This window comes from Palaemon carinicauda, chromosome 8 (assembly GCF_036898095.1).
Source record: "Palaemon carinicauda isolate YSFRI2023 chromosome 8, ASM3689809v2, whole genome shotgun sequence".
NCBI classification, from domain to species: Eukaryota; Metazoa; Arthropoda; class Malacostraca; order Decapoda; family Palaemonidae; genus Palaemon; species Palaemon carinicauda.
Window position 1 is genome coordinate 138,594,128 of NC_090732.1, and position 15,853 is coordinate 138,609,980.

Below are 15,853 nucleotides of genomic sequence, written 5' to 3' on the forward strand. Positions count from 1 at the left end.
TGTACGTATGTGAATGAATGAATGAATGTATGTATATATATACTGTATATATATGTATGTATATATATGTGTCTACATATACACTTCAAGTACAGAAAATGACAAAATAGTATAAATTTGCTATAGCCTAATAAATGATTTAATGACCTCCAAAACCTCAGTTCAAACCCTGCTGTAACAAGAATCCAAAATATAAAGAATATGGCATTTAAAGTATACGTACTGGAAAAAGAGAGAGAGAGAGAGAGAGAGAGAGAGAGAGAGAGAGAGAGAGAGAGAGAGAGAGAGAGGAGAGAGAGAGAGAGAGAGAGAGAGAGCGCATGGCTATAGATTCACAATATAAACAGCTAATAGTTTTGAAATAGACAAGATGTGTGATGAACATCTAATACATGGAACTCTTTTACTTATCGTGTTTCTCTGTTCAGATGTTTGTAAGAGGTAATAAATAGCACTCGTTTCTTATAACACTGATAAAGGATAGACAGCTAACATAATCTACAATGTTAGTTAACAATATTGTAAAGCACCATTGTATCTAATGCCCAATTAAGAAGTCTTTATGCTTACACTTCACATTACATAGGTGCACTGTTTTCTTATAAGCAGTTTCAATTTTGATGCACTGTTGTATACTGATTAAACTTTTCATTAGAATATGTTTGCTACGTTACTTTTCCTTCCGCGCTGTATGGTTCTTGTAAGCATATATTTACAAAGACATTATGTATTCATTCTAACTTATTACAGGCAGTTTCACAAATGGAGATGTAAATGGCATTGGATTTGCTACACAGCCAAGAGATAGATAAGGTGGGAAATATTATTTTTGAAAGATAACTAAATGAAAGCAGATCATACTTCAGATGTTCGACTTCATTTCTCATGAATACTAATCGAGTATTTCTTCTAAAACAAACCAGTCCTGCCCATACGCCCTTGACATAAATTTCCAACTTTTACTGAGCTGTAGCTGCTGCTTGAGGTAATGGAGGAGTTGTTGGTGAAGACCCAGAGTTACTCAAGGATGAGAATTCAGATCCTGTCATCAAAGGAGCAACAGGGGGTCCAAGGCTCATTTGAATGAGTGATGAAGCACCTTCTACTTCAGGATGACATTGCACCACATGCACCTGTGAATAAACAAAATTTCTCCTCAGTAAAGTAGAGTATAAATGCAATCTTAGGTCTATGTAATCAACATTGTCACTCACTTGCACAGTAACAGACATTGATTTTTACTAAGGCTGTTTAGAGATATAAAGTCACTTCAATCACTTTTATGGTTCCATACAGTAAAAATTATAATTATTATGCTCCATGTCATTTCAATCTCCAAACTGTATTTGAAAAAAAAAAAGAGAGAACTATATTCACCGAGTGATTGGTGCCCAAGCCAAATTACTAACTCTAGTATATAAGCTACTCTCAAATTGGTCTGACCTGTTTCTGTGATGCAGTGTAAAATCCCAAACCACACATTGAACAAACATTCTGAGTACGAGCAATGTGACTCTGAGTCTTCTTATGTCTGTTCAAATCACTCTGTGTCACACCATTATAGTTGCAAACATCACAGCTATATAACTTGATTCCTGAAAAATGAAAAACAGCAACACTTTAATAACATTCTTTAGGAACAGATATTCATGCTTCAAGTAAATTAAGTACCCTCCATGAATAAATGCATCATGCACTATTTCTGCATATAGCAAAACACACTGTACCTTCATGACGCATCTTATGAACTTTAAGCTGACTGTTGGTTCGCGCTGAGTAGTCACAATATTCACAGTTGTAAGGTCGTAAATCTGTTAACAAAGAACCAAGCCAAAAGAATGCATTACAAGCAACTACTACATAAAAATGCAAATGCTTAGTTTTACAAAAATAAAAAATCTTTTTTATCAATAGTTTTTGGATTAACAACTTATTCGTATATAGTGCCCATAGGAAAGTACTTTGGTTTTAAAGGGTAAAGTGAGAATTTTGGAATGTCAATACCATTTCATGTTATGTATGACTGATCAAATAACTTGAATATAACTAACATTAATATCTAAGGTAAGGAAAAATCTAATTTATAAATATATACAGTAAAACCTCCTTATCCACAGTAATTACATCCCGAGACCGAGGTTGCGGAATTCCACGAATAGTAGGCGACATAAACTATAAGGACACACTCACTCATTACAAGGGACCAAAAGAAGAACCTGGCAACTACCAACCATGTGTCTAGCTTATAGTGCCTTGCAAAATTTTTGAGTCAATTATAGTAATTCAATAGTGGAACACAGAGAAAAACAATCTTCTGATAAACAGTCAACATGGAATTAGACAAAAGAGATCATGTGTGACAAATCTTTTGGAATTTTTCCACAATTTTAGCACATTTATGACAAAAGCAGGGCAATAGACATCAAATACCTAGACTTTCAAAAGGCTTTTGACAAAGATCCTCAAAAAATTAATGGTCAAAATTAGAGTACTAGGCATTATTGACGAGCCCATGAATAGATTCGAAGATTGGCTAACAAACAGAAAACGGAGTTGTAGTCAATGGAGAAGTTTCAGAGTGGGCAGCTGTTACAAGCGGAGTACCTCAAGGATTCGTCCTTGGCTGATTGCTATTTCTGATCTACATTGACGACATAAATTTAGGGTTAACTAGTAGAATAGCCAAATTTGCCGATGATACTAAACTAGGAATAAATGCTGGGAACTCAGAAGACATAGAAGCCTCATTATTATTATTATCATCACTATTATTATTATTAAAAGGGAAGGATATGAGAAACCTTCAAGTATTTGGGTCAACATTCTTTTCACTTGAAACATGACTTGACAGTGGAATAGTCTACTGAATGGTGATATAATGGTATGGGGTTTAAAAATTTTCTTCAATGCTTCCAGTTCAGCAATCAAGGTAAAGTTTATTTTCAATTAATATATTTTTAAAATAGTATGCTGTAAAAAGTTCAAAGGCGTATAGTCAAATCAGCGGTTGGGGAATCGGCGGATACAGAGATTTTACTGTATAGCAATTACAAGAGCTTCAAATATTAAAAGGCACACTTAGTTCTGCAACCATTAGAAAAGCAGTCTCCTAATTCTTCCGACCAATTTCTAACTGATAACTTTGGGCAACTGGGTAAATTAGGCTTGTTTCTTGCTAACACAATATTTACCTCACTCAGGAAGTAATTACTAAACAATATGTTACAAATCCCATTACTGTAGTCTGAGCAGTATACTTCAATATTTCATAAACAATTACACTCAATATACAATAAAGGAAAAATTGGTTCCTAAATACTCTATAGAAGACAAACTTACCTTCATGAAAATCAAGATGCCTATTCATATCGGATGTACTCAAAAATAGTTTTCGGCAATACGGGCATTCAAAAAAGGTACGGCCAATGTCATCAGTGATAGGAACAAGGGCTTTGTCTCTATCAATTGGTTCTTGTACTATATTCAATCTGCAATAAAGAAAAATGTGAATACAATGTACAAAAATAAAAATGTGATTACATTAATTATAAGTACTAGGTCTAAGTAACAAAGGTACAGTACATTATAGTGAGCGCTTTAAGTCATCCTTGGAAAATAGTTTTATACAATATAGCGTAATAAGGATGGACAGAATTTCCGTTAATGTGGATTTTAGTCTTTGTTATTACCGAGGTAGGAACTTTTCTTAGATATAATAGTTACTTTTCTTCCATATATGTAATTAATTGGTTAGGAATAACATACATATTGACGGTAATAATGAAATCAAATATGTTATAGGCAGTAGCTTAAATGGCAACTATACAATACAGACAAAAACAATCATATATATTTTCCTGAGAATTGGTTCCAACTGTAATCCATATAATTCTAAATAGCAAAATAAAACTAAATGAGAGAGAGAGAGAGAGAGAGAGAGAGAGAGAGAGAGAGAGAGAGAGAGAGAGAGAGAGAGAGAGATTGTTTGTGGGTATGCAACCTCCCAAGCTTTTGTTATGCAAGGTAATACTACAAGGTATAACACAGATTTTTTACAATAGCGTTAATCTAGTTAGCTTTGGCAAGTTTTTTTCAAGGCTAAATAGTTTCTTGTTGATTTTATGTCATGGCTATTGCTATTTTCCACTCGGTAACATACAATACAATATTGCATCAACCACTATCACATCAAGACTGTACATATGCAAGTGAATAGAGTCCAAAGAAGTTAAGAGTATTAAAGTTAGTTTAGGTTTTACTTGCAATTGATGAGTAATACTGTATGAGAGGAGAAATTAGGTCTCTTTTTATAGTTCATTTATGGGAAGTAGAGCAACAGACAAACGTGTAAGATAACAATCTGACAGTCTAAAACTCTTAACAATGCCAGATATAAAATATATATTTTTAATTATAATTTGACAATTTCATTCGGTTCCTTCATTACTGCTGGATTATAGGACATACCGGATTATCGATGGTGGACCTATACTAGGAAATTATCTACCGACTCCCATTTGTTCAAGGGGCTCATTGCAGTATTAACATAGCTAAAACCAAACATAAGTTGAGAACGATCATGCAAACCTAAAGATCAGAATCAAGGGATTTTTGTATAGCCCTGGAAATTGTAAAAAGTGCATCACAAGCACCAAGGCCACTGAGACCAAAAATGTAAACTTGGGATCAAATGATTCATAGGCTGATTTGTCAGACCATCCCTTATCCATTCATTACCTTCCAAAATTATTGTACAATACTGTATAAGCACTGATTGATACATAAAAAGTATTTTTAAAAACCTATCACATTTTCTGTGCTTTCCAGATGGACTTCGACAATGTAATAACTTTGCAAAAGCAATGCTATAAAATTACTCTCGCATGGACTTTCTTCTTTACATAATCAGAGCACATAAAAGTAAACAACAAATAAAAATGTATATGAGAACATCTGATAATACTAAAAATTTACCTTGGGGCATAATTTGAAAAGTGAGGAGAATGGTCAAGACCTTCATCCGACTGATCATCAGTTATGACAAGGCGTCTCCCACTCTCTCCATCATCTATTATCTTTGTACGTCGATCAAGTCTAATTTCTCCAGGTTCTAGTTCATCATTACGAAAAGAGTCGATAAAACTTGGATGCCGCCTGCTCCCTCTTGTTGAATCTGAATGGCGAAATTCAAGAAAATTAGAACAAATTTATGTAGCAATACATCATTAACTTCCCTGAAATTATAGCAAAACTTGACTTAAAATAATGTAAGCTGCTTTCCTACGGGATAGTTAATGAAAGTTTAATACAGGTACAATAGCACAACCATTATAACAATGTATAAAACTACAGTACTATAGTCAATTTCTTTTAGCGATGCAGATTTGCACCGACTCGCAGCGGTGCCCTTTTAGCTCGGAAAAGTTTCCTAATCGCTGATTGGTTGTACGAGATAATTCTAACCAAACAGCGATCAGGAAAATTTTCCGAGCTAAAAGGGCACCGCTGCGAGTCGGTGCAAATCTGCCTCGATAAAAGAAATGGACTATAGTAGAGTCAACTCTTGTTATGGCCATGTATGTCAAAATTGTAGATAAAAAATTTTCTAATTTTGTATTTTAACTAAATGAACTAAATAACCATCACTTATGCATTACAAAGTTTAAGAATGAAATTAACATCACCACTGAATACTGTACTGTATAATGAAGTGATGAGCAAGCTGCCACTATCAAGTATATGAGCATATACGAATAATAAGAGTATCGTTTATAACCATTAATATCAATCACTTGTACATATGAATACTGTAGGATATTTTCTCTCTCTCTCTCTCTCTCTCTCTCTCTCTCTCTCTCTCTCTCTCTCTCTCTCTCTCTCTCTCTCCAAAAAAATATTTATTTCTTTACAATTTGTAAACTTAATACATGTAAAAGAAATTTATACTTTGCTTAAATCTATGTACGATGGTTGTCTGGGCTTAAAACACATCCTTTAATTTTGTTAGAAAACGGGTTTTTATTTTAACCGAGCTTCATTTGAGCAGTTTTGTACTTTTCTATTATCAATTTAAAATACGTTTTAGCAACAGCAATTACAGTGCTGATCCTTAATTTGGTTTGTCGTCAGCTCATTTCAAGCCGACGATATTAAGAATATGCTTACATATAATCAAGAGTATTGTTGATATAATTTCCTAATTTATACAGCATTATTTGGTGATTTCCAACACTAAATTTCACGTTTGACTCTCATTCTTTATTAATTATTAGTACTTTGGTAATTTTCAAAACAATGCTGTACAGTATATTAACATTTTTAACATTTTAGCGTTTTCACGTTATAAGAAATTCACGAATACCAAAAACGTGGATAACAAGAGTCGACTGTATTAGGCCTAGAGCATACTGTACACTATGTACAATACTACTGCCACAAATTATACTGCACTTATTTTTTCACTTGTGATATTAAAAAAGGTAGGATACCTTATAAAACAAAGATTAACCTACAGTACATTGTAAGCGTTTAATACTAGACCAATGAGCCAATAATCGTAACTCTAAAAATATTCAATAAACATCATGGAATACTAACAGTTAAATTGACATTATTAAGGAACTGCACAAAATTGTTAAAAGCCTAATATTAATTTTTTTAATGAATACCCATGCCTTTATACAGAACTATTAAGACAACTAGGGGAATATAATGCAAAATTTTACCTACGGGGAAGTATAAATAAGTACTGAAACTTACTATCAAGAGATGCAGCAATTATCTTCGTGAGATTTGTTGTATATGTTGTAGCACAGGAATTGACGTCAGCTGAAGGATCTTTTGATCCTTCATTTGAAGTTATTGGTGGAGTTTTTGAATCGCCAACTTTCTTCCCATCTTCATGATTAGGAATATTAGCAGTGAGAGTTATCTCTAGGCCATTGGTCTGACCGGATAAACCAGTCATATCTATATTTGAATTTGTGATGAGCTTATTAGCAGTCTCTTTTAAAACATCTTTAAAGCGACTTTCAGGGTATTTAAGAGGGACTGGAGACACTGAAGGTGTAGGTGAATCCTCCTCTAATTTTTTACGACGATCCCGTTTGATCAGGTGCCTCAAGGATCCATCACTGTGAAAGCGTATAACATGATGCCTTAAATTTCTAGGCTCCGAGAAACCTCTTCCACACACTCGACAAAAACATGGTTTGTAGCCAGTATGAACCCTTTCATGCCGGTTGCATGAAAATGCCCTGTCAAATTTCTTTCCACAAAATCTACAAGTGTACATCTTGAAAAGATCTTCTCCACTGCCAGCTTCTTGTAATTCGCCAGCTTCTTGGGATTCTGAAGAGGGTGACACTGGACATGAGTCCTCACTACCATGGTCCTCCTCTTCCTCTTCATATGTTTCCTTGGAAGCCAAGTTCACTGGTCTATTTTCCTGAGCCTTTTCTCTTAAGGCAGATAAAAGGGCTGCTACAGTGACAGTATTCTCTGCACTATTAGAATCATCACTCATATCACTTCGCACATCTATTTTATCCCTGAAAAGATCAATGAAAACATTCAATAAAACTACAAAAATTACATCAAATGACAATTCTTAGGACATTATACAGCTTATTAATACATAACTATTTAAGATTGATGAATATAAGGAGGCTTAACCATACAACCAAGTTTTAAGTTCTTAAATGCTGCATCTTTAAGTTACAGAATTCAATGCCAAGATATTTTCTTACCTTAAGTTAAAAATGTGTACATTTCTGATCATATCAGTTTACGATTCAGGATCATCTGAGGTAGCTATCAGGTAATCATGTAATATACAGTGTACTGTACTTAGTTTCAAAACATGATAACAGCACTGTACTAAATTGTGGAGCTTTCCTTTCTAAATGGAAAATATCCAGATAAAAGTACAATGCTTCAAAAATAACTGACTTCATATACTATAAATTGAAGTATTTTAAGTCAGTTACAATTTAGTAAAGTCTATAGTATATCTGGATGCAAATACCCTGCTGTCTACTCCAACATAAAAGACTGCTATACATAGGCTACAACATTATTTACCTGCGAGACTGTACTGCCATAGAAAGATGCTCTCTCTGGACATGATGTGAAAACTGAACCCTTGAGTCACAAGAAAAGTTACATTTGCAGCAAACAAAACGTTGTTTGTGTTGTGAAAGATGCGCCTGTAATCTGGATATGGACGGGAATGCAACACTACATAAAAAACACTTGTATAACTCCATTTTATCTCCAGTTTCTTCATTAACACCTAATATTCTGGACACCAACACCTGAAAACATAAAAACAAAGATTAGGATATTTTCTATTTAAAGAGTTAAATTTCATGAATTACAATTATCAAAACATACTTTACACATGTTTCCTCTGTAAATATTTCAACTTGTATTTTTTACTTCAACTACAGTATTCCATAAAATATATTATGGAATACTTCCTCTTCATGAATTATCATACACTGTATTTGATATATCAATCAGAATATTCTTACTAGTCCCTTCAAAACAATAGCAATACAAAATTTTTTTGCAATATTTCTGCAATAAATAAGTTTTAAAAATGGTCAAGATTACCTGTTCTGCATGCAGTCGCACACTGTATACCATTGGTGGCCCATCATCACTGCTAACACGAATTCGTCTAATTGAACCCCCAGATCCATATAATGGAAGAGGGGGTGGGGGATCCAACCCTGTTGAATCTTCAGTGAGATACTGTTCATTTTGAGCAGTATTGAAAAAAGAATTTTCCCTTTCCCTAGCTTCATTAACAAGATTTTCATTTTCGTCTTCTAATGGTCCACGTTCTGACAACACTGAATGATTATGGTGACCAGATGATTGTGAAGGGGGGTCTTCTAAAGATTTCTGGCTCTGTTCACCTCTACACTCTGTGTCACTACCACTAAGACTCTCTTTGTTCTCTGGAGTTGAAGAAGCTGCTGGCCTCACAAAGTCCTTCAAGATACCTGGTCCTCTACAGCTCAAATCAAGAGGAAGACTTAATTCTTCCTCTGCAATTCTTAATCCATGTTGAGCTGACTCGACCTGCAATAATCAAGATATCAAAGAATAAAAGAAAAGTTCCTTAGCAGAGCTGACTCGACCGGCAATAATCAAGATATCAAAGAATAAAAGAAAAGTTCCTTAGCAAAGCTTAGTACAGCACATTGTTTTAATCAAATTTTTATATATTATAATCACTCGAGTACATAAGAAAAACATTACAAACCTGATCATTATGCAAATTTTCACGTACTCTCTTCTTGTCAGGAGATGGGCTTCCTCCTGAACTTAAAGACCGCTTTGGTCCATTACTTGAGCCATTAACTAACTGAAAAAGAAGAAAAATTGAGTAATAAAGTTCTAATGCTTCAGTCATAAACAAAATTAAGAATCCAAAATTTGATACCTACAAAATTTCAGTATTCAAATCCTTATTTTGCAGATGCCTCTAATTCTCATGGTCAGTCAAAACTAGCCACTTTTAAACTGAAAACTAGCTTGAGTGGTACAATTAGAAGGTACAATAGTAGTGAGCAGTGATTAAGAGAGGGAGCTGTAAAAAGTGAGAAATTACTTCCCCAAAGTTACTGATTATAATTTCCTAATAGGGAATGAAAATTAGATCTTACTAACAAGAGTCCATTCTCATATCCCCTCTATTTTCAGTTACAGAATGTTAGGTTTATTGTTAAAGGTTAATTTAACTTGGATATCTCATTAAGAGAGAATTCTGATGAGGTTAAAACCATGCTGTGGGTATTTCCTTCATCACAGTTCATAGTATACTGTACAGTTTTGTTGTCCATGAAAAATCCTGGATATATGACACCTTAAGTATAAAACCTAGTCAAGGGCAGACAGAAAGGCATTGTATTAATCAAAGAGCTACAAGGAAAGTTCCTGCTATGGTGAAAGAAAATACTTCCAATCATATTAAAACCTTCAAATAATGACATCAAAACATGAGATGGACAAATGTTATTATATTCTTCTGCCTCCAAAATTTGATTCCACCTCTCATTTGAGAAGACCAATAACCTTATAGGAAGATCAGGTCATAGGTCTTTCGTGTGGTGAACTTTGTGTCAGAGACTTGCAATCTGTAGGAAACAAGACTACACAGTGCTCATGGCACAATACTTTTCATTAAGAGTGTAAAATTACTGTCCTAGTTAGCTATGGATAGGAGATTTCAGATGACCGTAAGTCATCAGCAGCCACTTATCAGCTACTGTATACGTGTTCTATAAGGAGTTTTGTATTGGATTGGATTTAAGAACTTGTGTCAGAAGGCCCAACACTGAGGCCTAGGAGACCACTCAGCATCCATGTGCAACAGAGGGGAAAACCCGTTTCAATACGAAGATACAATTTGCGACGGCAAAAGGACATGTCCCTTGTACATGGCACTCATGGAAGACAGTTATAAATTTAAAGGCTCATAGTTTGTTTCCCTCGAGTAAAAAATTAATTACTATCAAGGCTTGGAAGGTTACTGTTCCAAGACGAGGGGAGGTGTAAGAGGTCACTCCCTCCTGATGATACATACCTAATTCCAACAGAAAATGAAGACAAAATATTTGGTTAATTTCACTGCATTATGAGACCACGGAGACTCTTGAAAGTATTTAGTAGTAGGTGGTTGTTCAACAGCCATTTATTGCTGGGTAAACTCCAGATATTAGTTGTGTAATTTCTCTCTGAATAACGATGAGCACATAGTGCAATAGCAAGTCCAGCAATAATTTCTCCAAAGTAAACTAATTGGCACCAATAATCACAACTTATTTCAGAACTATTGCTCTAATCATCATCATTATATCATTACCCCTATAGCAAACCAAACTATAATCGGAGTTAAAAAGGTAGAATGCTACAAGCTCAAGAGTGCGAAAAAGGAAAGCATCTCATCCACAACTTTTAGCTATATAAGCTTCTGGACTAAACACTCATGACAACTAGGAAATATCCTGACAGCCTCAACTGGGAAAAAAGGAAATTTATGGGTTAAATTGCTTCTGAAAAAAGGTACCACAATTTAGCTCCAATGACAAAGATCATCACAAGCCATAAAACTGATAACCAGCCACACGTACAAAACCAATAGTACCAAATATACTTTAACTCTTACCTAGTGCCTGAAGTAAAAGCTGATCAGAATAAAAAGCACATTTTAAGAAAATGCTGCAATTAAGGAAATATGCAGTATGTGAGGATAAGGATAGCATGTCATAAATATACATACAGATAGAAGATAAGTGTATGGAAAAATAAATGCATATAGCAAGACCATGAAAAATGCCTTAATTTGGTTAAATAATAAAACTTGGACATTTAACAGTTCCACCAGTAACACTAAGGAACTATATGCAATATTGAAATAGAAACTTTTGGTACCATGTCAATGATCTGTGATGAAAAACTTTCAAAAACCTTACATCGACAAAGAAATGTATGGAAAAGAGAGAGAAGAGAATTTGGAAAATGGTTCAAAAAATGCCTCAACAAGGCCCTCAAGTTTATTTTCTGAAACAATGACCAGGAAAGTTTCCTCTCTCTCCACCCTACTTGCAACACACTTGAAATTACCAAAAGACCAAGTACTTGAAGTCTCTACCTAGTGCAACAAAAGCATGCTGGATTTTAAAGAACATACTGTACACAACCATCGAGGAGCGATGGTTGTGTACAGTCCAATAATCTAGCATGGGTCCTTTGATTTTTTAAATAATCATGAGAGAGAGAGAGAGAGAGAGAGAGAGAGAGAGAGAGAGAGAGAGAGCCTTACCTTACCTTATTGCCTTATTTTTTGTTTGGGTTCCCCCAGGTCCCTCAGTGTGAGGCACCTCGTATATCCACCAGAGAGTTGCTAATGCATCTTCCGGTGTATTTTGCATCTTCCAGTCTTGGATGGTCTGGGATGCATCTTAGGTATTTATCGAGCTTATTCTTAAACACATCTATGCTCACTCCTGATATGTTTCTTAGATGAGCTGGCAGCACATTAAATAGTCGCTGTATTATCGATGCTGGTGCGTAGTGGATTAATGTCCTGTGCGCCTTTCTTAGTTTACCTGGAATATTTTTTGGCACTATTAATCTACCTCGGCTTGCTCTTTCTGATATTTTAAGCTCCATGATGTTTTCAGTAATTCCTTCTATTTGCTTCCATGCTTGTATTATCATGTAGCGATCTCTTCTCCTTTCAAGACTGTATAGTTTTAAAAATTGCAGTCTTTCCCAGTAGTCAAGGTCCTTAACTTCTTCTATTCTAGCAGTATAGGACCTTTGTACACTCTCTATTTGCGCAATATCCTTTTGGTAGTGTGGGTACCATATCACATTGCAGTACTCGAGTGTACTACGTACATAAGTTTTGTAAAGCATAATCATGTGTTCAGCTTTTCTTGTTTTAAAGTGTCTGAATAACATTCCCATTTTTGCTTTACATTTAGCCAACAGTGTTGCTATTTGGTCGTTGCATAACATATTCCTATTTAACATTACACCAAGGTCTTTAATTGCTTCCTTGTTTGTGATTGTCTCATTATTAGGTCCCTTGTATGCATACACCATTCCTTCTCCGTTTCCATAATTTATTGATTCGAATTTATCGGAGTTAAATACCATCCTATTTATCTCCGCCCATTCATATATTTTGTTCAGATCTCTTTGTAGTGAGTTCCTATCTACATCACAAGTAAAAGAGAGAGAGAGAGAGAGAGAGAGAGAGAGAGAGAGAGAGAGAGTGTTTTCCAATCTAATCTGAAAGGGGCTACCCTCTGAATACTTAATTCATTACATCAATATGACAAACCTCCACGTACCTTATTTACCATCTCAGTCCAAAGAGGCACATTAAGTTCAAAGTAAAAAATCCACTACAATGGTGATAATAAAAATAGTGCAAACTTTCAGAAATAGGATGACAAGGGTAAGTTTCCTTTTGGTTCCAGATACAATCCTAAATCTAAAAGAATATACAAGACTAGTGTATCCAAGCCATCAAAAATGACGTTCAAATACTTAAATAGATATGCGCACATACAGATTCAATCCTTCCCACCTCTTTCCTCCTTTCCTAACTACAGTCTGGCAGTTTTGGCAATCCCTGGGAGATTGGTGTTTCAGAGTGTACTTCTTGGGGTACTCTTTCTCACCAGCATATGACTAATCCCTCTTCATCTTACTTGAGGGATGGTGAGAGACCGAGTAGTCATATGTCTGGCATTGCCGCAGAGTGTCACAGGAAAGAGTTATATTCATACATGTAGCATTGTATTACCATACAATAGTGAAATTATGGTGTAATAACTTACCTTGATAATGTTAAAACTTATTCAGTGACACGCTATGAAAAACAATCTACAAAGATACTTCTACTATTACTAATACATTCATATATCAAACAAACATGCCGAGTATTGCTTGAGCATTACTGTTAATGTCCCTAAAATAGAAACCCAGCCAAGTCCACTTTAATTAAGAACATTCAATTAGGTGCCCACCCCCCCCCCACCCCCCATAAAAAGCCAACACTAGGATTGTAGCTAGTGTAAACAACCTTGGGTAATTTTCTGACAAGATTAAATTTTAAATCAGTAATACCCCCAATGGAACTTAATTCTAGTACTGTACAAAGATTACTGTACAGTCAGCCATGAAAGTCACTCACTTTGTCACCATTACTGTTGTTGGTAGGCAACCCAAGTATGAAATCTCTAGCATCAAATTCATGGCCAAGTTTAAACTAGATATTTTAAAACCTAAGGAGTTTAGAGCCACATTTTCACCCTTTACTGTCTTTACAAACAAGGCAAAAAATTACAGACATGCTGACAGAACAAAAAGACAGGCACTCTTCTTTTATGCACATGCATGGTGATTTACTGTAATTTTCTGCAAAATAAAAAATAAACCATATAGGAGAAGTTGCAATGACAGTCTCATTGATGGTCACAAACACACACACACACACACACAAACATCAACTTAACTTTATTCACATCATGCATAATTGGCAATCTTTGCACTGAATAAATTTTTGAACAAAATTCTTCTAACCCCGTAAGAGGAGTTATGCCGACACATTATGTGTAACAGATACAGAAGAAGACCAACAGGTAGTCGGTCAGATAGACTTTCTTCCTTAAAAAATACCCTTATCAAGTTTGAAATACCTTCAACTGTATGAAGTTGGGGTGAAAAAATTAGTAAGATATGGATAGATGAATGCGACATTCACATCTATGCAGGATTGTCTCCACCATACAGTTGGCTTCATGGGTTATAATACACATCACAAGCTTAAATGCAGCTGAACCTCCATAATGTAATACTCCCATATCTACAAATCTATAGTAGTATTTCATATTTTACTATATAGTATATATTATACATGCAATAATACTGTTGCCTAATTAACATGCTTCAACATTTGGCAAACAGGCTTTGTTCACACATTCACTTTTTTAACAATTTGTCTCACAGGCAGCATTAGCTTCTACTGGTTGTTTGCTAAATATACAATACAACATTGCACTGTTGCCAGATGCCACCTTAGCATAAGTGTATCGGAATTCACATAGACAACTGTACCAGATTTCATTGAAATCACAACTGTGTAGGAGTTACAATGATGATAAATCTCTTTATGCACATCTAAATATGATGGTCTAACTTTTCTCCAAGTTAGACCAAAACCCTCTCAGCTAATTAGGAGTTTTCCTGACTAAGGTAGACATGACAGAAACATGAACAAATAGGTGGAAAAACTATAGCCACCACAACTCTATTGGCAAGGGACCAATAAAATAACATAATAACGAAACATCAATTTCAATCCAATTAACATAATGGAGGAATTTAAACAAACTTTACCTGGCAATGGACAATGATGTGAGCATTGAAGGATCGCTTTGACCTAAAGGGATCGTGGCAGACGGGACAAGTGTAGGGAAACTCAAGAGAAGCTGGGTTTTTTGCTTTGCTTCCATCTTCACTTGCTTTTTCTCTTTCTTTCGAAGAGTCTTGTAAACAAGATATTTTCTTCAAGTTGGCACTGGATGTCACAGTTGTAAGTAAAGTTATGGCACTATTAGAAAAAGAAGAGCTTGATACAGAGTCACTTGTTCTACTTTTGGCACTTTTAATGTTGTTATATGAAGAGGTATTCAATGTAACACTTAATGGCGTGGTTAAATTCCTATGTACAGGTCCAACTAAATTTCCTTGGGAAACCGATGATGATGAGGAGGGTAAAGAGATCATGACGCTGTCACTTGATATTCCTCTTGTACCTCCAACCCTGGGTAAACTAGCAGCAGGAGGGGCAGAAGCCATGACTCCTTCCACAGGAAGGCTGACTGGTGCAAAACTCATGATTTTCTTTGTTCCAGAAGAAGTGATTGGTACATTGACCACCTGACCATTTACAGGAACTCTTACATCCTTAGAACCATTAAATTCTTCAGTGCAGTCCTCACTCATCTTTTCAACCTTGGCTTCAGTTTCACGAACTCCTCCCTCTAGCTGTTCATCTGCAAAAGACAAAGATTATTAGGAAGAAATATTCTACATCAACAAATCACAACATCAAAAAAATAAAACAAAAGGTTCATAATAATTTCGTTTAGCAAAAATATTTGTCCTACCTTCTCAAACAAATAAAAACAAGCATATATATATATATATATATATATATATATATATATATATATATATATATATATATATATATATATATATATATATATATATATATATATACCCACTAATACTTAGGAGGAGCTAAGTAACTTTAACA

At 34.9% G+C, this 15,853-nt stretch overlaps 1 protein-coding gene across 1 annotated transcript; it reads right to left on the reverse strand.

The window, feature by feature from the left end:
- Window positions 1-892: 892 nt before the first annotated feature.
- LOC137645975 (sal-like protein 1) lies at window positions 893-15,582 on the reverse strand. The gene is made up of 10 exons (XM_068379068.1): window positions 14,929-15,582; window positions 9,275-9,376; window positions 8,617-9,090; window positions 8,083-8,315; window positions 6,760-7,550; window positions 4,975-5,173; window positions 3,340-3,488; window positions 1,728-1,811; window positions 1,444-1,595; window positions 893-1,133 (listed from the first exon to the last, which is right to left on the reverse strand). The coding sequence occupies exons 1-10, from the start codon at window positions 15,535-15,537 to the stop codon at window positions 960-962; spliced, it is 2,967 nt and encodes a 988-aa protein (XP_068235169.1). The 5' UTR covers window positions 15,538-15,582; the 3' UTR covers window positions 893-959.
- Between the last annotated feature and the right edge of the window lie 271 nt (window positions 15,583-15,853).